Below are 27,531 nucleotides of genomic sequence, written 5' to 3'. Positions count from 1 at the left end.
TTCCCTCGGATTTGGGAAGGCAATGTTCCATTTACTTTGTCTTCATTTTAGCTGCTGAGAAGTTCAAGTTCAAGAAGTTCATTCCTGATCTCATAAATGATCTGTGACTGTTTGATCCCTCTGTCATTTTTTCTTTTTTTTTGAATCTTTTTATTCCTAGGGGTATGACCTTTCAGGACTATCTATCTTGATGTGAGTCTGTTACATTTTATTTTGCTGGGTATTAGGTAAATCCTTTCAAACTGGAAACTCCTGTTCTTCAGTTCTGAGAAATTTCCCAGCATATATTCCCATTATCAACAAATGAAAAACCAAATCTCACATGATGTAGGGCTGATTATAATCCATTTTTGGTTTAGTATTTTTTGGAGTCATCTTTGTTTTCTTTGAGTTTAATTCTTGCCTTTTCTTTAAAGCACTTTTTAAAACCTTTTACTGTGGGACATTTCAGGCATATATAAAAGAGAGAACAGTATAAAGAGTCTCCTACACCCACACCCAGCTTCATTTGTCATTAATATGTGGTTAATTTTATTTCACATGTACCTTCTACTGTGACCTCCAGTGTAGATATTACATATTTTATCCATAAATATATGCACCTCAAGAAATAAAGCCTTTAAAAAAACCATAATCACAATACTATTAAAATGCCTAAACTATGAACAGGTCCTTAACGTAACATGCAGTTAGTATTCACATTTCTCTGATTAGCCCATAAATACTATTAGCCATAAATACTGTTTTATAATCGATTCTTCAAACAGGATCCAAACAGGGTTTATGCACTGTAGTTGGTGGATATCTTTAATCACTTGTTTGTTGAAAAAAACAGAGTAATTTGTCCCATAGAATTCCTCACATTCTGGATTTGGTTGCTTGCATCCTGTAATGTTGTTTAACATTTATTCTATCCCTGTATTTCTTATAGAGGTATCATCAGACTCAAGTTCAGTTTCAGGGGACAAAACTCTTTTGTAAGTAGTGGGGCATATTCCCTTTTGAATTACATCAAAAGATAGATAATGCCTGGTTATTCACTTGGTGTGACTTTAAGATTGATCATATGCAAAGTAACCAGTCTGTAAACAGTACAATTGATTTTGTGTATTAGTCTTTTATCGTGTAATCTTGATGAGCTTACTAGGTTTAGCAACTTTTAAAAATATTTCCTCAGAGCTTTCTACATATACAATCATGTTGTCTGTGAAAAAAATTTTTATGTTTCCTTTCCGATCCGTGCCTTTTATTTCTTTTTCTTGTCTTATCAAAGTGGCTAGAATCCCTAGTGAGTGTTGACTAGAAATGGTAAGCGTAGACATCTTTGCTTGTGTCCCAATCTTGGGAGGAATGTATTCAGTCTTTTACCAGTATAGGTTTTTCTCAGATGCCCCTTAGCAGGTTGTGGAAGTTTCCTTCTGTTCCTAGTTTTCTGTGAATCTTTCTCATGAATGAGTGTTTGATTTTGTCAAGTGCTTTTTTCCTGCATTTAATGAGATGATCATTTTGTAAAAGGTTGTTAATTCGGTGAGTTGCACTGATTGCAACATTAAACATTAAAGCAGCCTTGCATTCCTGGGCTAACCTACACTTGGTCATGATCTATTACCTTGTTTATATACTGTGGTTTTGATTTGCTAAAATTCCATTAATAACTTTTGAGTTTGCGTTTATGAGGTTTATTGGTCTTTAGTTTTCTTACGATTATTTTTTTCTGGTTTGGTGTTGGGGTCATCCTGGCCTAATGAATGAAGTGGGAACTGTACCTTCCTCTTCAGGGTACTGGAAGAATTTATGTAGAATTGGTATTGCTGCACTGTCTTCTTTCTTACATTGTTCCCAGTGAGAAATCTGATATCATTCTTAATCTTTGTTCCTCTCTACAGTGTCTTTTTTTCTTCTGGTTTTAAGATGTTCTCTTTTTCACTGATTTTGAGTAATTTTGCTATGTATGATGCACCTTGTAGTTTTCTTCGTGTTTCTTGTGCTTGAAGTTCTCTGAGCTTCTTGAGTCTTTTGATGTAATTTTTGGAAAATTGCAGCCATAATTTTTTCAAAAATGTTTCCATCTCCCCAACCCCACTTGGGGGCCCATTTGGATGTATTTTTGTCCCTTGGGGTTTCATTTTGGGTAATTTCTAAGACTGTGCCTTCATGTATATGGATCTTTCCTCTGTCACGTCTAAATTTCTGTTACTCCCATCTAGGCTATTTTTCCACTCAGACAATTAAAAAAAAAAAACTTTAAAGGTTCAATTTGGGTCTTTTTAATATTTTCTATGTTTTTACCTAACAAGCTCATTCTTTTTTTTTTTTTTAAACCACTTGAACATATGGTATATAGTTACAGTAAATGGCTTTAATTTCTCTCTGATCATCTGTGTCATTTCTGAGTCAGTTTGATTTGATTGTTGTTGCTCTTGGTGTTTTTCCCCCTCGTCGTGGGTCATGTTTTCCTGTTTCTTTACATACCTGTTGGTATTTGATTCAGTGCTGGAAGTATCAATTTTAGCTTGTATACTGGATATTTCTTATTCCTTTACATATTTTTGAGCTTTGTTCTGGAACACAGTTGTTACTTGGCTATAGTTTGGTTCTCTCCAGCAGGATTTGGCATACCCCAGCGTGCAGACCGCCTCTAGTCATGCCTGTCCATTTACACATTGGGTTTGTAGTTCCTTTTGTGCTACAATCACAGCATAGATGTGACAGAGAAACCAGATGGCCTGCCAAGCTCAATATTTATTACCTGATCCTGTACAGAAGAGGTTTGTCGTTCCTTGCTTTCGAAGGTTTATCTTCAAGCTTTTGGGCAGGACTAGAGCATCTGTGGGGTAGGGCTGATTTCTCCCCGCTCCTGAAGCAGTCCCCTTCTCAGGACCGCACCTGATGCTTGGGTTTTAGGAGGTTTCTCCCTCGGGCTGCTTGGTAGACACCGACCCCGTGTCCTGTTGCGTATCTGGCGAGTATTCCACCTGTTCCTTTCCAGTGGTTCTCTCCCACGCTCTGGATGCTTCCTTCGCCTGCGTGTGCCGATCAGTACTCAGCTACGGACTCGAGGGGAGTCGTAGCAAACCGTGGAGCTCCCTCTCTCTCCGCGTCCTGCTTTCTGGCTGGGATGCTCCACATGTGCATTCACTAGTGCTCTGCCCTGTGAATTCTAGCCGCCCTGGCCTCCACGAGTTCCCAGCTCTGCTCATCCATTCCCTGAGCGCTGTTTGGGCTTTCTGTCCTCTGTTGCCAGCTCTGCGCAGGCGGCAAACTGGCAGCTGTCCTCCCCCTCAACCCTTCCCTTCTCTCACCATTCCCCATTTCGGCTGCCAGTTGTCCATTATGTTAAAGCCGCAGTTTCATGTTATTTTGTCTGTTTAAAAGATTAAAAAAAAAATTTTTTTTTTTTTACTGTTTTTATTTATTTTTGAGACAGAGAGAGGCAGAGCATGAATGGGGGAGGGTCAGAGAGAGGGAGACACAGAATCTGAAACAGGCTCCAGGCTCTGAGCGGTCAGCACAGAGCCCGACTCGGGGCTCGAACTCACGGACCGCGAGATCATGACCTGAGCTGAAGTCGGCCGCTTAACCGACTGAGCCCCCTAGGCGCCCCTGTTTAAAAGATTTTTTGAGGGCCAAGGTGGTCAGTCTGGTTTCCGTTACTCTATCATGGCTGCACGCGAAAGTCTTCAACCCTCCGCATTTAACAATGAAAGGAAATAGTAGTGAATTCAGTGTTGCTCTTGCTGGAGAATGTACTGATTCTTTCCACGGCATTTCATGTCCCTTTCCTCTACCGACAGTCTTACTTTGAATTACTATAAAAGTTTCCTCTAATATCGCTTTCCCTTTTCTTCCCAGTCATAGATAAAGCTGTCAAAAGCACAGTTATCATGGAAATAGAAACATTTAAATTACTGGCACGATAAGCCTATTTCTTGCTGTAGCCATTCAGAGCATCGATTTGTCACTGCCGTGGGTGCTTTGAAGTGAAACTGTGCTTAGATATAAAAAGTTTTAAAACCCACTTTGATTCTGTGTGAAGTTCACAGTTTTTCCAGTGCAGTCCCGGAGTTCAGTTCAGTTGAAACTGTATGGCTCCGCTCAACGATAAGAACCCTTTAGTGGACTATATGACATGCTTAGATTCAGACATTTCTGACCCGCCATAGGCCTCAATAGCGTTATTTGGTTTTCTTTTGTGTCCCTACTCTGATTTCATAGCTGCTAGTGGCTATCCAACAGCAGTGTTTAAAACATACAGTGATTGTTTTCTCTCTTTAATTATCTCTAATAAAATGAAAGAAAAAAATCAAAGCAGTAACTTTGAAATCAGATAGGAGGATGATTTGAAGGAGACCAAATGGGCCATTGGTACAGTTTTTTTAAGGCTCTGGGTATTGTCTTGCTATTTTGGGGACGAGCTTTTGTAGAGCTGCTTCCATCAGTAGTGCTAAGAATAGAGGAACTTTGTGGGAACATTTTTTTCTTTTAGGAGGTAATTTTTCCCGCTAACTATGCCATAAAAAATTGAAGAACGATCTTAATTTCTCATTTTAAAATGACTGTCATACCGAGCCAGACTACTTAACACTTCAGCGTTGGAACACATGGATTTGTCAATAAGTTTAAGCGTAATAGTAGTCTCCATTACTACTACGTTGTTTGAGTAATATATTATATTCACATTTTAAGTGGATATTGATCTTCGTTCAGTGACTGAATTGGAGCATCTCAATTCTTACAAAACTGCTGATTCTTTTCTACTTCGTGGGTATGCAGCCAGACATAAATCCTAGCCAGCATTCCACAGATTTTTCTTTCCTTTGCCTCTTTACACAGTACTCTTCAGGAAGTAATAATACTTTTTGCGGGGGCCCTGGGTGGCTCAGATGGTTGAGCGTCTGACTTTGGCTCAGGTCATGATCTCACGGTTTGTGAGTTCGAGCCCCACGTCAGGCTTTGTGCTGACAGTGCAGAGCCTGCTTGGGATTCTCTCTCTCTGTCTCTCTCTCTCTCTCTCTCTCTGCCCTTCCCCTGCTCTCTCTCTCTCTTTCTCAGAAATAAATACACATTTAAAAAATTAAAAAAAAAATAATACTTTTTGCATACTAAAAATAGCCAAGAGAAAGTGTCTTTAAAACAGCAGACTTCCAACGCATCGCTTTGTGTTTTGTTATGTCCTGAAGGTACTTGAAGTTTATTGAGTTGCCCTTGGCTGAGAGGAGGTTTTGTCAAAGATGCCAGCAGTTGCTGTTGCCGGACGACTGGGAGAAGCACCATGAGCACTGGGTGGTGGGCAACATCTCTGCCGGCCAGCTCGGCAGGCCTACCCAGCTTCTCCGTCCACTGGAGAACAAGAAGACAAACGCCCAGTACTTGTTTGCCGAGCGTACCTGCCACTTCCTGGTAGACCTGCTTCCTGCCCTTGGGCTCACGAGAGTACTGTGCGTTGGCACACCAAGGTAGGTCATGTGATCTTATTTATTTATTTTTTGATTTACATCCAAGTTAGCATCTAGCGCAACAGTGATTTCAGGAGTAGATTCCTTAATGCCCCTGACCCATGTAGCCCCTCCCCCCTCCCAATGATTTTTTTTTTTTTTAAACTTCTATCCCCACTGTTGAAACTGTGACACGGAATTATCAAGCAGCTGTGTACTATGTTCCGAGACATCGCACGCAGCTTTAAATATACAAAGGAAGTAGAAAGCATGGTCCTTCTCCTAAGGAGTTTGTATATGTCATTTGAGAGAAATCTTTTTTTTTTTTTATGTTTGTTTATTTTTGAGAGAAAGAGAGAGAGGGAGGGAGAGAGAAAGAGTATGAGCAGAGGAGGGGCAGAGAGAGGGAGACTCAGAATCTGCAACAAGCTCCAGGCTCTGAGCTGTCAGCCCAGAGCCTGACTCAGGGCTTGAACCCATGAATCGTTGAGATCGTGACCTGAGCCGAAGTCGGGCGCTTAACCGACTGAGCCACCCAGGTGCTCCTCGAGAGAAACCTTTATAGATTTCTGTTATATGATGGAAGGTTCCTTCTGGTTTGATTCTTGACTTGTTTACAATTTTAGACTTCTCTTTTTCAAATAGGTTCTACCTTTTAAAAAATACTTGAAAACTGAAACAGTTGTATTTGCCAAATTCACCTCAGTTGTTTCATTGAAATATTAGAAATACCAGGAGAACATTGGTGGGTTTTTATTTGTTTTGTGTTGTTTTTTTGTTTTTTGTTTTTTGGGGTTTTTTTTGGTTTATTTGCTTATTATCTATGGCATTTGTAATTCCTTATTAAATTTGCTTTCATTAATTGTTTTAGGTTGCATGAGCTGATCAGGTTGAAAGCATCAGGTGACGAGAAGTCTAACATTAAAAGCCTTTTATTGGATATTGATTTTCGGTAGGTTTACAAAGTATGGTATTTATTCTCGTTCATTGTCGCCTTTGTTTCTTTTTTTCTTTCTTCCTTCGTTCGTTCCTTCCTTCCTTCTTTAATGTTTATTTATTTTTGAGAGAGAGAGAGCCGGAGTAGGGGAGGGGCAGAGAGAGAGGGAGACACAGAATCTGAAGCAGGCTCCAGGCTCTGAGCTGTCAGCACAGAGCTCGACCCGGGGCTTGAACTCACTAACCGCGAGATCATGACCTGAAAATCAGACGCTTAACTGACTGGGCCACCCGGGCACCCAGTTGTCTCCTATTCCTTGTTAATGTTTTCCTCTTATCGTTTGTTACTGGTTGCATTCCTTTAACATTCCGAAGTAGTAATTGGTTAGAAGCTGCCTTTTTAGTCATATAAATCCACTTGTAATCTTCCGTATTTCAAACACGAAGGCAGTGGATTCCTTCTTGCTGATGTGCTTCCTAAATTCTTTCATCGAATGTGTCTCATTGTCTTGGGCTTATAATTTAGAGATAAATTCTTACTGAGTGAAATTTCTTCTCATACACTTATTTTTCAAAGATCATTGTGAACTTCCTTCAGGATTTTGTTTCATCATGTTGGAAATGTGATAAGATACTTATTTTAAAAGATCTTCCCAGACGATGTGCCTGTTGTCTTTCACTGGAAATAGCCTGAAGTCAAGGGAGAGCTAGGGAAGAGACAGGTGTTAAAGCAGAGGATTAACAAACAGGCAAAGTCTGTGGGAGAAGGCCAGAATTGAATGGCGTCTGATGTGTTGGGACAAGCGGAGATGAGACTGACAGAGGACCGCGGGTCGTACCTCCCCTCAGGTGGTGATTTAGAAGCTCATGTGTCCATCCACAGTCTCTGTGATTCTGCAAACTTGGACTGCCCTTCCTTACTTGCTGTAATTACTTGGATTCCCCAAGATCAGGGTGATGCTATAAAACACTGTGTTCTTAGTATCTTTTACTTGTTCTTGACTATGTCAAAGGAAGCAGGCACTGTGTTTCTTTTTATTTGATCTGATAGAGTCTGTTTGGCTAATATTCCAGTGTTTGTCAGAGAGAATCTGTGAAATTTCATGTGCTTTCTCTCGCTAAAGACAAGGCCAACAGATTTTTAAAGTGTAAAAAGTTACAACAAGAAGTCCAGCTTTTATCATTTATTATTACTATTTTTAAGATTTCCAGGTCAACTTTAGGTGGTCTAATAGAGGCAGCTACATTTCTCAGAAATAAGCCACAGTTTCTGTAACCTCTCATTCCGTATTAACAGGACTAGCACAGTTGGCGATTTCTGCTTAACATGAGTGTGGCTTGGCAAGATGTAATTCCATAGGTGATAATACAGACTTTTAAAAGAGAAATTCAATTTCTTTTTCTTAAATTGAGATATAATTCACTTAAAACTCACCAAGTTAAGGCGTATATGCCTGTGGTTTGGGGTGTATTCATTATGTTTTGCAGTAATCACCACTATCTAATTCCAGAACATTTCTGTCACGCTGAAAAGAAACCGACTCACTTCCCCTGGCGGTCAGCGATCTGCTTTCTGTCTCCGTGGATTTGTCTCTTCTGTATGTTTTCCATAAATGGAATCATACAATGTGTGGCCTGAGTATGTGGCTTCTTTCACTTGGTGTAATGTTGTCAAGGCTTATCCAGGTCATGGCACCTCACGGTACTTTGTTCCTTGTAAGGCTCTGTTAACATTCCATTGTATCGATAGAGCAGATTCTCTTTTAAAACACCACATTCCTTTCCTAAGGAATGATTGTTAAGTTATTGTAAACATGTTATTTTGAAGGTAGAAGCGTAACTTTGGGTTCTTTCGATAACAGTATTCACAATAACTGGTGCTTGCGTTGAGTGCCTGTCCTGTGTCAAACCCTGCTCTAACTCACTCCGTCTTCACATTCACCTCCCCGGTGAGGTCGGTGCTGTCCTCATCCTCATTTGCCAGGTGAGAAAGCTGAGGCACAAAGAGGTGAACAGGCTTGACCTTGTGGTTGTAAGTGGCCACGTCGGGACTCAAACCCAGTTAGTCTGGCTCCAAAAGTTAAGTTACCCTCTGAAAATAACTTTGCTTTTGAACTTGTATATGAGCCTTTGTTATGTAGCCCGTTTCTCTCTTGTCATCCTTCCATCTCCCTTTCTCCATCTGTCCCCGTGCCTGGTCCACAAAGGTTCGTCGGCAGCGGGTTTGCAGGCCCCTCACGTGTTTACAAGAAGGCACTCGTTAGTCGGGCACCTTATATTGGAGCCCTGGAAGTCTCTTTATGTCAGAGAGAACGTGTTGGCTCATGTTACCGGAGCCTGTGATACAGCAGGCCTCAGTCCAGGCGAGGTCCTGGGCACTGCCCTGTGTCGTTCGGGCTCCGTCTCTCTCTCTGCACCTCTCATTCTGTCTTTCTCCGGATTGGCTTTATTCTCCAGACAGTATACATCACACACTTTGACAGCAGCAGCTTTGAGCCCCTGTAGTCTTAGCTTCACTGTCCAGTGGCCAGAGGCACTCTTTCCTGAGAGCCCCAATGGGGGAAGGGCTGGCTGGGCTGGGGCCATCTGCCCGTTCCAGAACCATCTCGGTGGCCTGCCAGGTAGGGTGGCCCGGCAACCCTGACCAACCACATGGAGTGGGTTCACCAAAGGAAACCCTCTCTTACCATAGGTACATGAGAGATGACAAAAATCACATGTCCACAGCTGAATTATCTAACATCATGTATATCAGTAGGCAGTAGTGCTCATGTCCCTGCCTTTGGGACTTTTACCTCCATGAAAATGGTACAGTGTTGTCTTTCTTTGGTACAGTCATGGTTCTTTGTGTTCTGATTCATTCAAGTCAAGCTTTTTCCAAGCCAGTTGTGGTGGACTGTCTTGTGCACAAACTAGAAAAAAATCAGTGATTCATTGTGATTTGCTCAAATTCCAAGAATCTCTGGTTTACTTTTAACAAATCTTTCTATTTTTATTTTTTTGACAGAGAGAGAGTGTGTGTGTGAGCAGGGGAAGAGGAGAGGGAGAGAGAGAGAATCTTAAGCAGGTTCCACTCCCGGCCAGGAGCTCAACACAGGGCACCATCTCATGACTGAGATCATGAGCTGAGCCGAAATCAAGAGTCAGACCTTAACCAACTGAGCCATCCAGGCGCTCCTATTTTAGCTCTTTAAAGAGACAAGATCTTTAATTCCATCACCCAAAACATTCTGGATTTTGGCTTTTTAGGCCTTTTTTATGCATATAAAAATTTTGAAAAGAGACAATCATAATCTTTTTTCCCCACTATATATCAGTCATATTTTCTTTTTTTAAACTGAGGCATATTTCACGTAGGAAAAGCAGGGTTTTAGTATTGTTCACAAGGTTGTGCAACTGTCACCACCACCTAATTCCAAAACACTTCCATCACCTTTTTTTTTGTTGTCGTTTGTTTAAAATGGAAATTTTTTTGTGTGTGTGCTCAGTACACCAGATAGCATGCAAGCACTGTCATGACGAAACACAGAAATATGCAGATCAACGTGAAACAGTAAGTTAGTTTCCATGAAGTGCTTTGGCAACGTAGTCCTACGAATCTTTCCTTCAGCTAATTTGACTATACATTTCAGAAAGATAGAGGTAATGGATTAAGTGGAAGTCAGCTTGTGAAGTTTTCTTAGAAATAAAACTCCAACTTTATCCATCCATGCCAGTTAAACACTGTAACTAAAACTTCCAAATAAGTGCGAAAGGAGATGAAGGAGTTAGTTACCTCTTTTTGCTCAAACAGTCCAGAGAAAATGGTGACTACAAATACAGCAGGCAAACTGTTAAGACTGACTGATCTAGGATACAGTGTTGCACTAAACTTCAGCCTCAAATTGTGCTAAATGCTCATCGTTAATAACATTTCCATCACTTTTTTTTTAAGTTTATTTATTTATTTTGGGAGAGAGCACGCACATGTGAAGAGGGGAGGGGTAGAGAGAGAGGGAGAGAGGGAATCAGGCTCCACTCTGTCAGCATGGAGCCCGATGTGGGGCTCGAACCCACAAACCGTGAGATCATGACCTGAGCCAAAATCAAGAGTTGGACACCCAACTGACTGAGCCACCCAGACGCCCCATTTCCATCACTTCTGATGGAGCTGTCTCTCCATTATCGTGGTCCCAATAAGTGATCTCTTCTCTCTCCTTCCCTCAGCCCTTAGCCACCACTAATCTGTTTTCTGTCTCTGAAGATTTGCCTGTTCTGGATATTTCATAAAAATGGGATCATACGACATATGGTCCTTAGTATCTAGCATTTTTCATTTAGCTTAGTATTTTCAAGGCTCCTCCGTGTTACAGCATGTAACTGTCATCAGTTGATGGACGCGTGCTACTTCCATTCTTTGGCTATTGGAATATTGCAGCTGTGAACATTTGTGTACAGTTTTTGTGTGAACATAGGTTTTATTGTCTCTTGGGTATTGTGTTAATTTGCTAGGGCTGCAATACCAGAGTAACCATAGATTGGATGGCTTAAACAATAGTAATTTATTGTCTCAGTTCCGGAGGCTAGAAGTTCAAGATCAAGGTGTCAGTAGATTTGGTTTCTTCTTTTTTGTTTTTATTTTATTTTATTTTATTTTATTTTATTTTATTTTATTTTATTTTATTTTATTTTATTATTTTTTTTTTAAATTTACATCCAAGTTATTTAGCATATAGTGCAACAGTGATTTCAGGAGTGGATTCCTTAATGCCCCTCACCCATTTAGCCCATCCCCCCTTCCATAACCCATCCAGTAACCCTCAGTTTGTTCTCTATATTTAAGAGTCTCTTTTGTCTTGTCCCCCTCTCTGTTCTTATATTATTTTTGCTTCCCTTCCCTTGTGTTCATCTGTTCTGTGTCTTAAAGTACTTCTATGAGTGAAGTCATATGATATTTGTCTTTCTCTGACTAATTTTGCTTAGCATAATACCCTCCAGTTCCATCCATGTAGTCGCAAATGGCAAGATTTCATTCTTTTTGATTGCTGAGTAAAACTCCATTGAATATATATACACCACATCTTTTTTATCCATTCATCCGTCAATGGACATTTGGGCTCTTTCCATACTTTGGCTATTATTGATAGTCCTGCTATAAACATTGGGATGCATGTGCCCCTTCGAAACAGCACACCTGTATCCCTTGCATAAATACCTAGTAGTGCAATTACTGGGTCATAGGGTAGTTCTATTTTGAATTTTTTGAGGAACCTCCATACTGTTTTCCAGCATGGCTGCACCAGCTTGCATTCCCACCAACATTGCAAAAGAGATCCTCTTTCTCTGCATCCTCGCCAGCATCTGTTGTGGCCTGAGCTGTTAATGTTAGCCATTCTGACAGGTGTGAGGTGGTATCTCATTGTGGTTTTGATTTGCATTTCCCTGTTGATGAGTGATGTTGAGCATTTTTTCATGTGCCGGTTGGCCACCTAGATGTCTTCTTTGGAGAAGTGTCTATTCATGTCTTTTGCCCATTTCTTCACTGGATTATTTGTTTTTTGGGTGTTGAGTTTGAGAAGTTCTTTATAGGTTTTGGATACTAACCCTTTTTCTGATATGTCATTTGCAAATATCTTCTCCCATTCTGTAGGTTGCCTTTTAGTTTTGCTGATTGTTTCCTTTGCTGTGCAGAAGCTTTTTATTTTGATGAGGTCCCAGTAGTTCATTTTTGCTTTTGTTTCCCTTGCCTCCGGAGATGTGTTGAGTAAGTTGCTGCAACCAAGATCAAAGAGGTTTTTGCTTGCTTTCTCCTCAAAGATTTTGATGGCTTTCTGTCTTACATTGAGGTCTTTCATCCATTTTGAGTTTATTTTGTGTATGGTGTAAGAAAGTGGTCCAGGTTCATTCTTTTGCATGTTGCTGTCCAGTTTTCCCAGCACCACTTGCTGAAGAGACTGTCTTTATTAGATTTGGTTTCTTCTGAGGCCTCTCTCCTTTGGTTGTAGTCGGCCATCTTCTCACGGTGTTCTCACGTAGTCTTTCCTTTGTGTGTGTATGGCCCTAGTGTCTCTCTCTCTCTCTCTCTCTCTCTCTCTCTTTTTCAAATTTTCATGTAAATTCTAGTAAGTTAACATGTAGTATGATATTGGCTTCAGGAATAACATTTAGTGATTCATTACTTACATACAATACTCAGTGCTCATCACAAGTGCTCTCCTCAATGCCCATCACCCATTTAACCACCCCCCCCCACCTCCTCTCTAGCAACCCTCAGTTTGTTCTAATCTTTAGTTAAAAGTCTCTTATGGTTTGCTTCCCTCTCTCTCCTTTTTTTGTCCTTCTCATATGTTCATCTACTTTGTTTTGTAAATTCCACATATGAATGAAATCATATAGTATTTGTTTTTCCCTGACTGACTTATATTTCACTTAGCATAGCCCCAGTTTCTCTTTGTATGTCCACATTCCTCTTTTATAAGGACACCAGTCATCTTGCATCATGGACTGCCTTAATGATCTCATTTTAGCGTAATCACCTTTTTATTAATTAATTAATTAATTTTTTTAATATATGAAATTTATTGTCAAATTGGTTTCCATACAACACCCAGTGCTCATCCAAGATGCCCTCTTCAATACCTATCACCTCCCTCCCACCCCCCATCAACCCTCAGTTTGTTCTCATTTTTCAAGAGTCTCTTACGCTTTGGCTCTCTCCCACTCTAACCTCTTTTTTTTTTTTTTTTTCCTTCCCCTCCCCCATGGGTTTCTGTTAAGTTTCTCAGGAGCCACATAAGAGTGAAAACATACGGTATCTGTCTTTCTCTGTATGGCTTATTTCACTTAGCATCACACTCTCCAGTTCCGTCCACGTTGCTACAAAGGGCCATATTTCATTCTTTCTCATTGGCACGTAGTACTCCATTGTGTATATAAACCACAATTTCTTTATCCATTCATCAGTTGATGGACATTTAGGCTCTTTCCATAATTTGGCTATTGTTGAGAGTGCTGCTATAAACATTGGGGTACAAGTGCCCCCATACATCAGTACTCCTGTATCTCTTGGGTAAATTCCTAGCAGCTTAATCACCTTTTTAAAAGCTCTGTCTCCAAATACAGTCACATTCCAAGGTGCTGAGGGTGAGGGGTTCAACAGATGAATGTTGACGGGTTACAGTTCAGCCCATAACAGGCATTTATCTTAGGAGTGGAATTGCTGGGTCATGTGGAGACCCTACATTTAACTTCTCGAGGAAGTGCTAAGATGTTTTCCAAGGTGACTACCATTTTACATTCCCAGCAGCCATGTGTGAGTGTTCCAGTTTCTCCATGTTCTTGTCAACTCTTGTGATTGTCTGTCTTTCTAATGTGGTATCTCACTGTGGCTTTGTTTTGTATTTTATTGATGGCTGATGATTTTGAACATTTTTTCATGTGCTTACAGGCTTTTTGTTTATCTTTTTGGAGAAATATCTATTCAATCCTTTACCCATTTTTAATTGGCTGTCTTTTTATTGTTGAATTGAAAGAGTAATTAATATATTCTGGATACTAGACCCTCATCAGATATATGATTTGTAAGTATTTTTTCCCTTTCTGTGGGCTGTCTTTTTATTAGTGATTATGTGCAATTTTTCTCCTTTGGTTGCTGTGTTTTAGGTGTCATATCTAAGAAGTGATTGCCTAATTCAAGGTCACGAATCTTTACACAATGTTTTCTTCTAAGAGTTTTATGATTTTAACTCTTACATTTAGGTCTTTGATCTATTTTGAGTTTTTTGTAATGTATGGTGTGAGGTAGGAGTCCAACTTTATTCTTTTGCATGTGAATATCCAGTTGCCTCAGCAACATTTATGAAATGACTATTCTTTTCTCATTGAATTATCTTGGTACCTTATTGAAAACCAGAGGACCATAAATGTATGCATTTATTTTTGGGCTCTCAACTCTGTTTATTTGATCTATGTTTATGCTACTTTCATACTGCCTTGATTACAGTTGCTTTGTAGTAAATTGTGATAATGGAAAGTGGGAGTTTTCCAACTGTATTCTTTCTCAAGATTGTTTTGGCTGGTGTGGGTTCCATCTTAATATGAAGTCTTCCAGTCCATGAACATAGAGTTCTTTCCATTTATTTAGGTTGTTTTTAATTTCTTTAAATATTTTGTAGTTTTTCACTGTATAAGTCTTGCATGTTTTTTGTTAAATTTATTTAAAATATTTTATTCTTTTTGTTGCTATTGTAAATTAAATCATTTTTTAAATTTCATTTTGTATTATTCATTGCTAGTGCCCTAATTTACTTTTTGGTTTTTTAGATTTTATTTATTTATTTATTTATTTATAAGCAATCTCTACTCCCAGTGTGGGGCTTGAACTCTCAACCCCAAGATCAGGAGTCTCATGTTCCATGGACTGAGCCAGCCAGGTACCCTGATGTAGTTTTAAAAACAAAAACAAAAACAAAAAAACCCCAAAAACAACAAAACTGTGCTAAAATGCACATAGGTTAAAATTTACCAAGTTACTTATTTAAGTGTACAGTTCAGTGGTATTAAGTTAAATACCTTCACATTGTTGTACAACAGTTCACTAGAACTCTTCTCACCTTGGCTGAATGACTTTTAATTTGAAAGATTTACATGGACTCTTAACTCTTCATTTAAGCTGTGTCTTATAGTTTTACCTCTCTCAAGCCTGTATGAAATCTCTTGGACGGAGTAGGTGATGTGGATAGTTATTTGGTAACTTATCAAATATATTGATTTTTTTTTTCTTTTCGTATCTATACATTTCTGGGTGTGTGTGATGGAAACAAAAGTTGAAAGTGCTGTATTACTTAGCTTAGCTTCTTTGATGCTGAGTCAGTCCTGTAAAAGGTTGACATTGGGTATTGAGGGAGAACTCTTTTACTGAAACACATTAGTGGCCAGAATGAACTGAATCTGTTGCCTGTACTTCCGGTATTATGGGATGTGGAGTCTGTTTGGATTTCTCACAGGGACCACAATTAAAGCAGGAACAGAATCCCGTGTGATACAGAGTGGCAGTGAGTCATTACTTTTGGCCCTTTGACTTTGGTTCCTTGCAGCCCTACAAAAGGTCTAAGGCTTCAGAGAACTGCCTCAACCCCAGTGTTATATATGCTATAAATATTCTCTTCAGGAGGTCTAAGATATGAAGTTAACATTTGCTAAGATGGATTTTTACATGCTCCAATTTTAGCATGAAAGATGTGAAACTCTATTTGGCAAACTATCATCCAAATAAAGTTATATAAAAAAAAATGAATTTCTTAGGTTCATTTCATGGACTAATTTTATTCAGCTCTTGATTACATTTCCTGTGTATAGAGCATGTTTTACACTTGGTAACTGACTCTCATTTAAAGAGAATGAATGGCCAAATTAAATGAATGTCCTTCTGCAGTTTTCAAGTGCATGCATTTCTGATTGGTTTTGTTTGCCTTATTCAATAGAGAGAATAATTCTTTGAGGCCAATTTCATTTTAAGAGGGTAAGTTCAGTGATTTTTCATAATTTAGAATATGAAAAATTACGCTCCCTTGTTTGTATCTGATGGAAACTCAGAGCTGAAATTTTGGCTTTTTTTGTCTCTGACTCTGCCCACTGCTTCCCAGAATGTTTTGGACAAGTGTGCTGTGCTGAATTTTATGTAAATAAAATTTTCTTTTTTTTAATTTTTTAAAAATGGCTGTTGTGTCTTTTTGAAGCAATAAAAAAAAGGTGGAGGGGGGTAGAAATATATTTTAAAAGGGGTTGTATTTTCCTTTGCTCACCCTTAACAAGCTATGGAAGAGAGAAGAAAGTCCGCAAACTATAGTTGATCTGCAGTTGTACTAGTATGGAGATATACCTGTATATAAAATAACTGATACCTATATTACCGGTTATTTGGAATTTACTTAAATAGGGAGACATTTGTTTATTAACGGTAACTGACATTGTCCCACAGTTTTTGGAACGTTCATCAGGTTACAGTGTATAGCTTAAATACTTTTCAGTTATTCAAACCTTTTATTTCTTCAGTGCAAATTTATGTTTTATGAAATCAGCAGATGCGCTAACAGTATCTCAAATGATATTAAGGGACATTGTACTCAAAATGAACAGCTGTTCTCTCTCCAGAGAACAAGAAGAAGTGGGTTTAAATTATAAGAGGAGAAATTTTGGTTGGATGTAAACGTAACTCCCTAATATTAGGGGAATTAAGATATAAATCTTTATAGCAGATATTTATTAAAACAGCAATGCCTTACATTTCATTATGTGCTATGTAGATGCATTGGATTAAGCACTTTACGTGCATTGTTTATACTTACCAAGTCCTATGAAGCAAACACTGTTATTTCTTCCGTTTTGTAGATGAGGAAACGGAGGCTCGGATAGGTTAAATAACTTACTAAGGTTACACAGGTAGTAAGTGAGAGACCCAGAGTTCGAAACCAGACCATCTGACTCTAGAGCCTGTACTTTTAACCGCGTGTAATAGAGAGGATAAAGCAAGGCTGTCCGTTGGGTTGAGCACTCGCCATGGGTGGTGAATCAGTTACGGACAGTAATGAAGAACCGGAAGTAGAAGTAGAAGCAAAGTGGAGTGCCTGGGTGGCTCAGTTGGTTAAGCGTCTGACTTCAGCTCAGGTCATGATCTCGCAGTCCGTGACTTTGAGCCCTACGTCCGGCTCTCTGCTGTCTGCGCAGAGCCCATTTCAGATCCTCTGTCACCCTCTTTCTTTGCCCCTTCCCCGACCCCCTCTGTCTGTCTCAAAAATAAACAAACATTAAAAAAAAAAAAAAATAGAAGCAAAGTGCCGCTATCACAATTTGGTCAAAAGTTGACCATGTGTCAACTTGAAAGAAGTGAGCATGTGTCCCTGATTTTTTTTCACTAGGTCATGAATCCTGTAGAAAAACAATGTGGTTCATATGTGAATTGCTTATGGGAAAATTTTGGAAGTTCAGAATCCTATTGCGGTAACAGAGAAGTTTCTATATTATACAAAAAACTCAAAATTCAGCAAGAACTAACAAGACCTGGGGAAGATGCAGAGACAGTACAAATACAATTAAGGAATAAAGAAAACTCAGTCTTGTAAGAAATCAAATCAATGCAAATTTAACCATCCTATGCTATGAATTTTTAGTAAATTAGCAAAAATTTATAAAATGTTAATACCCAAAGCTGGTACTCTCATTCATTACTGATTGCATTTTAAAGTAGTATGTTAGCAGAATAAAATGGTTCAATCAGTAAATAAATATCTCTCTTTCCTGGCACTAATTCAGTAAATATGAAATGCACATACTTATTTTTCTTATATATCGAGAAGTATATTTTATTGAGCTAATCCGCAGTGCACAAGAAATGCTTTGTATTAGGTGTTTTCCTTGTTAACCACAGAAAAAAATAATTAACAGCTGCCGAGCAGAAATGCTTATTCAGTGTTTTTCTTCAAATTATTAACTATGAGAGATGTATCTTAATTGCCAACCCATCTCAAGCTTAAATTGCATAATAATCGGTCAGTTATCTCATTGTTTCTGTATAATTCTGTGGTCTGAAGGAACATGCGAGTCTTATGTGCGAGTATTCTTAAATTTGATATTTATTCCTTGCTATGGACTCCCTGAGACTTTGGGAAAGCACTCTTTACTTCGAAAAGTAAGGAATGATGGAATTGCTTTTATTAAAGGTGTGCTTTGCTAGTTTTAAAATTTAGTTTGTATGTATTTACTGTATACATAACTGGACAGATAACTACAGTAATAAATCATTTTACAGGTATTCACAGTTTTATATGGAAGATAGCTTTTGCCGTTATAACATGTTCAACCATCACTTCTTTGATGGAAAGGTAAGAATTATTGCCGTCCTCCTTCTTACTGTGGAAGAACAAATTCGAGAGCACCTCCTTTCTTATTTTCTTTGAGTTCCTCAAGATCCGACTGTGGCTGTCCCACCATTTATTGGTGTTTAGTTTTCTTCATCCACCCAGTGTGTGTTGAGCCCCTAGAAGCGATTGTACTCTTGTTCTTTTGTGACTTTTTGCTGCTTTTCAGATAAAGACCCACTTTCTTACCAAGGCCCACGTGGCTCAGCCTGAGCTGACCCCTGCCACCCTCCAGTGGCTCTCTTTGTTCCCTGCTCTGCTGTGTGTGTTCGTGTTCAGGATGTCTGACTTTCATCTCGGCGCGGCTTCTCTGCCCCGGGGGCTTTTGCCCACGGTGTTTCCTCTGCCTTCTGGGCTCATTCTGCCTTGTTAAGTTCACCTTATCCTTCAGAGCTCTTTTCCAAGCCACTTTCTCTAGCCTCCCCTGGCCCCCAGACAAGGTCAAGTTCTCCTTTGTACTTGGATACTATAATTAAATAATCCTGTGGTTAGTTGTTTGATGTCTGCCTCCCTGATAAATATTAAGGGGGTTTATGGTTTTATTAAACTAATTCTTAAAAATTAGACTGTGTCAGGAGTGAACCCGAATCTACGAATGGTGTGTCAGTGTGGGTTCATTAGTTGTGCAAATGTACCGCTCTGGTGGGGGATGGTGGTAGTGGGGGAGGCTGTCCGTGTGTAGCAGGAGATGGCATCTGTCAGTACTATGATGTTAGTAACGTCACTATGAATAAACAACATAGCAGAGCTGATACTTGCACTCCTAGTTTGAGCTCTTTGTTAGTCTTATTACGATATAAAAACTATACCCAACCAAGTAATGACACCTGACAGGAAGTTGGCCACACTGTTTGAAATTATCAAGACTACTTGAAGCACATATCCATATATGTATATATATCAATTTTCCAGAAATTCTGGACCATGTATACGTATATATTATGTTTTTAGATATTAACTGATGATAGAACAAAAACCAAGCAAAACTAAAACACTACACATCCAGGAAATGAAAGAAAATTCTAAATTGTTGTTTGGGATTGAAAAATGAGTCTCCTGATTCAGTCTAGCCGGTGATGCACTCCTTCGACGAGACTCAGTCAGCATTGGGTTCTATATTTTTTAGCTATGATAGCCATAAAAACCAAGTATTGAAATAAATAGCAGTTAGAACTAGACATATTGCAGAGTTTCCCAAAGCAGTTATGTGGTCGATCATCTCCAGGATTTGAGAACTGATTAGATGAGTGTGAAGGAGAGAGAGGTATTGAAAACTCACTTGACAGTGGACGATGATGGGCGTCTCAACTAGGACAGTGGCAGTGGGAAAAAGAGAGAGGTGGATTCCGTGGGCTTCCACAGATGGAAACCAGAAGACTGGGTGGTAAGTATACTGGGGGAGAAGTCCAAGAGGATATGGTGGTCCGGCCTGGATTTGTATTTCATTCTTCAAACCAGAGGGTAGGGAAGTTTGGAAGGGAGATTTGGAAATGTCAAGTTTCTGGAGCTGGTGAAATGTTGATTTAGGGGTATTGAGTATGGCTTCTTGAAAGTGGGGGGCCTCAAGCTCAGGAGTGTGGTCAGGGCTGGGTTCAGAGTTGGCGAAGTAATAACTGAGTCTGTGTTACTGCTTGATACCGCAGTAGTGGGTCGGGTTTGTTCATTTGCTTATTTGTTTTTAATACTATACCATGATTTGCATTCTATTTTGAACAATAATGGTAAGATAAGAGTGAAGTTACATTGAAATCACTAACCGTTGGCTAACAGTATCTTATATGTTAAGAAAGTAGCATGTGATTCACCTTTCTGTAGGAAATTCCTTTGAACTTTTATTGAAAGCTTATGGAAATACCTTAAAAGTTTCTAGAATAATGGTTGGAATAAGCTGCCAAGACCGAGCTCCACTTTATCTTTCCCAGAAGAAAACAATCGTCTAGCTCAGGCTTTCCTCTCTCTATATTTTAGGAGCAGCCTCTAAATAGCACTGCAACTGTAGAGATTGATCCACAGAAAACTATTGTCTTGATGATTTTACCGTCTGCCCTTTTTCTGCCTGCTTCCTGAGTCAAAGGTTTTCAGTAGAGATTTACCATCTACTAATCCATCACTGAGTATTTAAGCATCTACCAGGCGCCTGTAAAGGTGTGCAGGGAGCTTTCGGGGATAGAGGTCTCTGTCTCTGCAGGTAAGCACTTCACAGTCCACAGGATTAAAAAGCAGGTGTTCCTTGTTTCCCAGAGAAAATCATACAGTCTTTCAGGTAATGGGAAGTGTCATATGCTTCAGTGGTCAAGGAGGTTGAAGCATGTCTAGAGGGAAGTTATTTAAAGTACCAGGCACTTTTTTTAGTAATGATTAAGGTGTAGGGAAGAGTTAAGTTGTGTCAACGTTGGTGGTGTCAAGCATGCGTTTCCCATAGGTCAACAGCAGGACCCTCAGCAAGTCACGACGGGATGTCCCACCATTGGAAACAAACATACTCGACTGGTTTGGGCCATCCCGCCATTGGAGACAAATGCACTCTTTACTGGTTTTTTAATTTGGTTAAGAGCTTAGATTTCACTTACTTGTTCCTTTTCCTTTCCTACGTTTAAGCCTAAGGAATTTGAAGGTTTTTCAATAACATCATCTGTACTTGAAGTCCTTGTTCACGTAGGCAGGTTAAGGAAGTGCCAGGCACTACTTGAAAAATGATTAACCTTCCTGACATAACCATCCATCGCCGTAGGACTCCGAGTAGGAAGTTAATAAAGACTCTCCTAGGGAAAGGGGATTAGGATGTTGTGGTTTTTCCTCTCATCAATTGGGTCTGCTAAATTGATTTAGTAGTAGAACAATATATATTTTATTATAAAGTACATATGGGCTGATTAAAGTTTAAAACGCCATTAAACTTTAAAGTCTTAGGCCATTTTTATAGTGTGTTGATTTGCTTTTATAGATGAGTACTTGAAAACTACTACAAAGTCAGTAGACTGGAGTTAGTATCATAGGTATATTTCTTATTAACTTCTCCCAAAGCAAAAAATAATAAATATCCTAGACAGTGGTTAATGTTAACTTTACAATGACTGAAAACAATTAGTCTGTTGGGAAAATGCGTTAATAGCATGGTTTCACAGCCTTTGTTATTTGTCGTCTTTCATTTATTTACGTACGGTGCATGTCCGAATACAGCTGTCATATACCCGGTGCTCAAGAACACGTGCATGGAAACTGGTGATGTGTAGCTCCTATTAAACTGAACTCATGGTGGTGGACAAACCAGATAGGAAAAGAGTCCGTCTTATTCGTCTTTGTGTCTCCAGTGTTTAGCTCAGTCCCTGCTTCTGTTTGTGGAATTGAATTTAGCGTTTTAGATAGTCTTCATGGGTAATGAGTTTTTCTCTTTTAGGTTACTAAATTTAGTTTTTTAATTTAACCATTTGAAATGTGTAGTCCTCTGATAGTGATGGTGTTTGAATTTGCAATTTAAAAAACCCACTTATCGAGGAGCCCAAAGATAAAATCTTCTGGGGGCTGAATGAGAGAGGCTTCTGGATGTCACCGAGGGACTCTGAGGTGGCAGGATGGGTGAAGTTTCAGCACAAACAGGAGGACCGAGCCTAATACATCCTCCAGATAGGATGAAGTGCCTCCCTCTCGTCCTCATTTAGAAATGAATTTTTATTTGTTCCAGGCTGCCCTTGAAGTATGCAGAACATTTTTACAGGAAGATAAAGGTGAGGGAGTCATTATGGTGACAGATCCTCCTTTTGGTGGCTTGGTTGAACCTCTGGCTGTTACATTCAAGAAGTTAATTGCTATGTGGAAAGAAGGTCAAAGCCAAGGTGTGTAATTTATTACTTACTGCAAAACAAACATGTATCTGTGTATCTACTTCCTGTCAAATATTAGCAGAGCTCAGTGAATCAGAGCTCTGATAAAATATACATGTCTTGGGTTCTTGTGTTTTTCTAAAACGGGCTCATTTGAGAATGTGGCACACTTCATTATCATGATACACTTTGTATTTTCCTAATCATGTGTTCTCAAAATGACTTGCAGGTGAGCATAAGGGGACATTATGAAGAATCGCAGTAAACCGTTGGCATTTATTTAATAGATATTTACTGAGTACTGGGTACTGTTTGGGTGCTGGGAATAGAGTACCGTGCGAGATGGGCACATTTCCCTGTCCTCGTGGATCTTACATCCCATGTTCCTAAAGTCCTGCCCAAAGCCCCTGGAGGTCACCCAGCCTGTGGCCCAGAGCTCTAAACTGTGCCAAGATTGGGGTAGAAAGATCGGACGTGCGCTAGCCTTACAGTGGTTATCAGCGATAGATACCCACGTAGATAGAGGTGCGTTAATGACGGGGGGTTATTATTCATTTTAAAGTGGCTTAGGCCTTTGAAGGATTTTATGTAATTATCTAATTAGTTGGTACAATCATTTTTTAGCTTCCAGCTTGCAAGTTGATAAACTGTAAGAGCGCCAGGCTGCTTCGTTAATTGTGCTTGTGCTTTGGAGAGAGAATGCAAACGAAATCTAAAACATGACTTACAGTATTAAGTATTCCACTTATTTTCAGATCTTAAGTCCACTTATCAGAATAGATAAAGTCAGGGTCATTGGGGAAGCAATAAAGAGCTCAGTGGTCTTGAATTTCAGTTCTGCCACTTAGTGGCCACATGAACTTGAACAAAATGCCTAAATCTTATGGCTTCAGTTGCCCTGGCTATAAATGGGGTTGTTAACATCTAACTCTAAGGGTTATTGTAAGGAGATAATGTATAGAAAGTACCTAGTATTGTGCTCAGCCTCTACTGGGTGCTCTGCAATTAACAGCCATATCCCCAGTCTGTCATCAAAGTTAATGTGGATAAAATTGTTTTTAAGAATCTTCCATGATTTGGGAAAGAATTGATTCACCCCGGAAAAGCACATAACGAGTTGTGGCAGAGCTGTGTTCTGCCTTCCGGCCTCTGCCTTCTGGCCCGTGCTTCCTGCCCCACAGCACAGCCACCTTGCTCCTCACGTGATGCTCCCTTTCATCTCCCACTTTACTGGTGGTATCTTTGCCTTTACTGGAATAGAGTGATATGTGTGTAAAGATTCCTTTTACATTTCCTTTATAGCTGTGTTTAGATCTAAAAGAACATTTCCACTGGCTCTTGGGAAAGATCAGGTTGTAAATGGCAGTCTGGTGAACATTCTCTTCTTTTGTATGATTTAAATGCATTGGATGTTTGCAATTTCTCCCAGTATCAGAAGTTTTTCACTTATAGCTGTTTTATTTTTTTTAATTTAAACTTCTTATTTTCTTTTCCTTTTTTTTTTTTTTTTTTTTTTGATCCATTAGATAGCAGTCACAAAGAACTACCTGTATTCTGGATTTTCCCCTATTTTTTTGAATCCCGAATTCGTCAGTTTTTTCCAAGCTTCTGCATGCTGGATTACCAGGTATAGTAAATATTCTGTTTTCGGGCATGACCGAGGAATGCTTAAGTAAATATTCTGATCAGACTATCCATCAGGTTTAGCATATGAAAATATTATAAGCTGTATTAAACACTAAAATTGTACCATACGTAGCTTAGTCCAGAGGTTCCTAATTGTAATTTTAGGGCGCTGATTAAAAATATAGATTCTTAGGTACCAAAATAAACCAACTAAATCAAAATTAGAGAGTAAAGCCCGAAGAAACCAGATTTTCCCAGGCTTTCCGGGTGATTCTGCAGTGTAACTAGGTTTTAGACCGACTGACCTAACCTTTATCATCACCAGAAGATGCCACAGAACCTCAGAGTCATTGTTAGGAACGGGGATTTTTGTCTGTTCAGAGGTTGTAGAGAAGTAAGTCGCTTTTCTGGTAGGTGGCATGTCATGTACAGTAACTCAGAGGATGCCAGGAGCTCTGAAGGGAGGCGTGTCCCAGGTAGCAGCATGTCAGAGAGGCAGAGATGCTGAGGTCTGTGTGTGGGGGTGAGTGTGCTGATTTCAGGGTGGAATTGACCAGCCCGCCCTCCCATCTCTGCCCTCAACTCCTTCTGCTTTAATGTCCACTTTCCTGTATTCATTCCCTTGGGTTCTGAAGTTAACCCGATTGTCACCATCACCATGTGTGGTCACCAAGTGGCCACTGCTTCCTCTTTTGTAGTGATATTTTTCTATTTGAGCTGCTGAGCAACGGACTACCTTTATGAAGGCTTTTCAGCCATAGAACTGAAAATGTCTTCCCTACTTGTTACTAGCTAGTGCTTGGATCTGAGCTTTCTAATCTTGAAGACATTTATCATGAGAATGATGAAAATTACCATATGAAAAAAGTTGTTGTTTCTTTCAGAAACAGTGTTACCAAAAATGAGAGGATAGACCCTACCTGTGATTCTATCCCAAATAGCAAATATCATAATTTTTCGTGTTTGTCATCATAGCAGACAAATCTGAATTCTGTTTTCCCCCCTGTGTCTTATGGACGTGTACATTTGTAAATGTAGCGCCATAGTTTTTATGCTTTTAATCACTTTAAATTATCTCATTAACAAGTTATGTTATCAATTGTTATCATTCTTTTTTTTTTTTTTTTTTGGACTCAGATTGCTTCCACCTTCAAGGCACTATAAATACCACTGCCATAAACACCTTTTATTCAAATAATTTTTTCCATATTTTACATAACGTCCTTAAAATAAATTTCCAAAACCGAAATAGAATTCCAAACATTATGTTATCGAATTTAATGGACATTTCTATGGCTTCTGAGCCATATGACCAGGTTCGTTTCCAAAAGCGTATCTAGCACAAACCATTTTAACCTTGAATTCTCAAGCTCTGCTTTAGGCAAAGTCCATGTCATAATTCTTCCCGATTCCGGTTTACTTTCCTTTTTAGGACACACAGTTTTCTGTTTCTTGTCTGAGAGGTGCCTCTAGTGTGGACATTTGCAGAGCAGAGATAGCGGCCATATCCTAAAGATGTTAACCAAGGAAACTTCTCAGTTGGCAGGAGCGCCTGCTGCCTTTGACAGTGAAGAATCATGTGGCACGATGTTTGGCACAATAGTAGGTGCCTTATGCACATTGAATAAATAACTGTCTGAAAACCAGTGTGAACTCCAAAGTTGAAAAGGAACTGGGTTTTAATCCTGGTTCTGCCCCTTACTAGCTAGGCCTGTACATTTTATCTAACTCTCTGCAGCCCATGTGACCTGTTAAATGAGCAGAGTAATAATCTATCTGCCTCAATAAGGTTTTGAGAATTATATAACACACAAAAGAGCTTAGCCTCGTCCCTGACGCACAGCAGATGTAGATTAAAGGCTATTGGTCTCAGCATTGTTGTGACTATCACTTTATTGTCACCATTCAGACAGTCCCAAGGTGGGGGTAAAACTCTTCTTTCGGGCGTTTTTTTTGTTTTTTGTACAGTATCTGAAACATTAAATTTGCAAAACGTAAGGTCCCTCAGAAAACTGGTCCATTCATATTTATTTATTTTTTAATGTTTGTTTATTTTTGAGAGAGGGCGTGAGCAGGGGAGGGACACAGAGAGGAAGAAACAGAGGATCTGAAGCGGCTTGATTCAGCACTTGAACCCACGAACCACGAGATCATGACCTGAGCCGAAGTCGGACGCCTAACCAACTGAGCCACCCAGGCGCCCTTCCATACACTTTTAGAGATGAGTTTTCACTAAGGGCAAGAGTTTGAAATGGCAAGGAACCCAAAGAAGGCAGATCAAGAGTAGAGTGGATGAGAGAGGTTACTGTGGAGAAACCAGTCATTGTTTGACAGCCCGTGTTACTAGGAAGGAACCTGTGGGAATACTGGAGTCTCGCTGTTGAGAAATTGTTCCAAGGTCCAAGCTTATAAAAAATAATTATCCAGGGGAGCCCGGGTGGCTCAGTTGGTTAAACGTCTGACTCTTGATTTCGGCTCAGGTCATGATCTCACATTTCATGACATTGAGCCCTGCGTCTGGCTCTGCACTGACAGTGAGGAGCCTGCTTGGGATTCGCCATCTCTCTACGCCTCCCCTGCACACGTGCGCTCTCTCTCTCAAAAATAAATGAACATTAAAAAAATGATAATTATACAATTCATTGTATTGATGAAAAAAGTTTCTAATTAGGCCATATGTATCAGGGTAAAAAGTAGTCTTTTTGGTAAAGAGAAAGCCAAGCTTTGAAAAGGAAAATTAGAATACAATCTGTGAAACAAAGAAAAATCTTTGTTTTTCCTGATTTCTACTAAAGATCAGAACACTACTGCCCTTTATATGCTCAGATGGAGAAATTGATTTTCACCGTATCTCCCATTGTGTTTATAAACCTTATTTGTTGTATCTTACCTTGATGGCCTTTCTTTCTTTCTTTCTTTCTTCCTTCCTTCCTTCCTTCCTTCCTTCCTTCCTTCCTTCCTTTTGATTTTTTTTCTGGATTTTCTATTATTATCCTTTCTGACACTTTTATTTTCTTTCTTTTCTTTCTCTTGTTATTTTAACCTTACTTTGTGGTAGTTTATTTTCTTGTATATTAGCTACCTGCATCAAATGAAATTTTGAAAGTCTCTTGTTCTCCTTTACAGGTCTTTTGCCATAGACCTTGATTAGACCTTCTTTCTCACATTGCCCAAGATGATTATAAGCTCCCAAACCATAATACAGTAAAAAAAAAAAAAAAAAAAAATCACTAAATCTCTTTTTTTGAAATACTTTTCGGGTAAGAAGAATGCAGAAATGCTGCAAATCTTCATAAAATATAAGTCAGACTCTTCAATGATAAAGCACTTGATGACTTCAGAATAAAATAATCATCAAAGACCTAGAAAACTAAAAGTTCTATTAAGGGCAGATTAGAAAGGAAGGATGTGATAATGAAAAGAAATTTTGATTCACAGTCAGAAGTGTGAGTCCTAGCATACTGCCTTTTAGAGGCTCTTTAATCTTGGAAGAAGTCAGTTTATCTTTCCTGGTCTCTGTTTCCTTACCTATAAAATAAAATGATTGAATCAGAAAAGAGAGGGCAGATAAGTTTCACTTTTAGTGCTTTAGTGGTAAGCCTGATAAATTGGTAGTGACTTTCTGGAGAATTTGTTGAGAATACCATGCCTAGTGGCAGCGAGTAGTGTGTGATTGATTAGTGATGTCTGCCACAGGGACAGGGTCAGGGAGTAGTGGCATTCGGGTCCTGTATTTACCGTATCTGAACTAGATCACCTCACTTCCCTTCCACTGCGAACATGCAATGATCTCTTGTTTCTACTTCATCTGGGACATTT

General features: G+C 39.3%; 1 protein-coding gene across 1 annotated transcript in view; it reads left to right on the top strand.

Moving 5' to 3' along the window:
- ZCCHC4 (zinc finger CCHC-type containing 4) overlaps positions 1–27,531 on the top strand; it is a 54,968-nt gene that overhangs the window by 10,723 nt on the left and 16,714 nt on the right. Inside the window, exons 4-8 of the mRNA XM_043572856.1 lie at positions 5,181–5,456; positions 6,307–6,387; positions 18,157–18,229; positions 21,948–22,098; positions 23,613–23,713. Coding sequence (XP_043428791.1) covers positions 5,181–5,456; positions 6,307–6,387; positions 18,157–18,229; positions 21,948–22,098; positions 23,613–23,713 — 682 coding nt within the window. The remainder of the gene's footprint in view (positions 1–5,180; positions 5,457–6,306; positions 6,388–18,156; positions 18,230–21,947; positions 22,099–23,612; positions 23,714–27,531) is intronic.

The sequence above is a fragment of the Prionailurus bengalensis genome, chromosome B1 (genome assembly GCF_016509475.1).
Source record: "Prionailurus bengalensis isolate Pbe53 chromosome B1, Fcat_Pben_1.1_paternal_pri, whole genome shotgun sequence".
In the NCBI taxonomy this organism is placed as follows: Eukaryota; Metazoa; Chordata; class Mammalia; order Carnivora; family Felidae; genus Prionailurus; species Prionailurus bengalensis.
The sequence above is the reverse complement of the archived record's forward strand: the minus strand, read 5'-3'. Positions and strand labels throughout refer to the sequence as shown.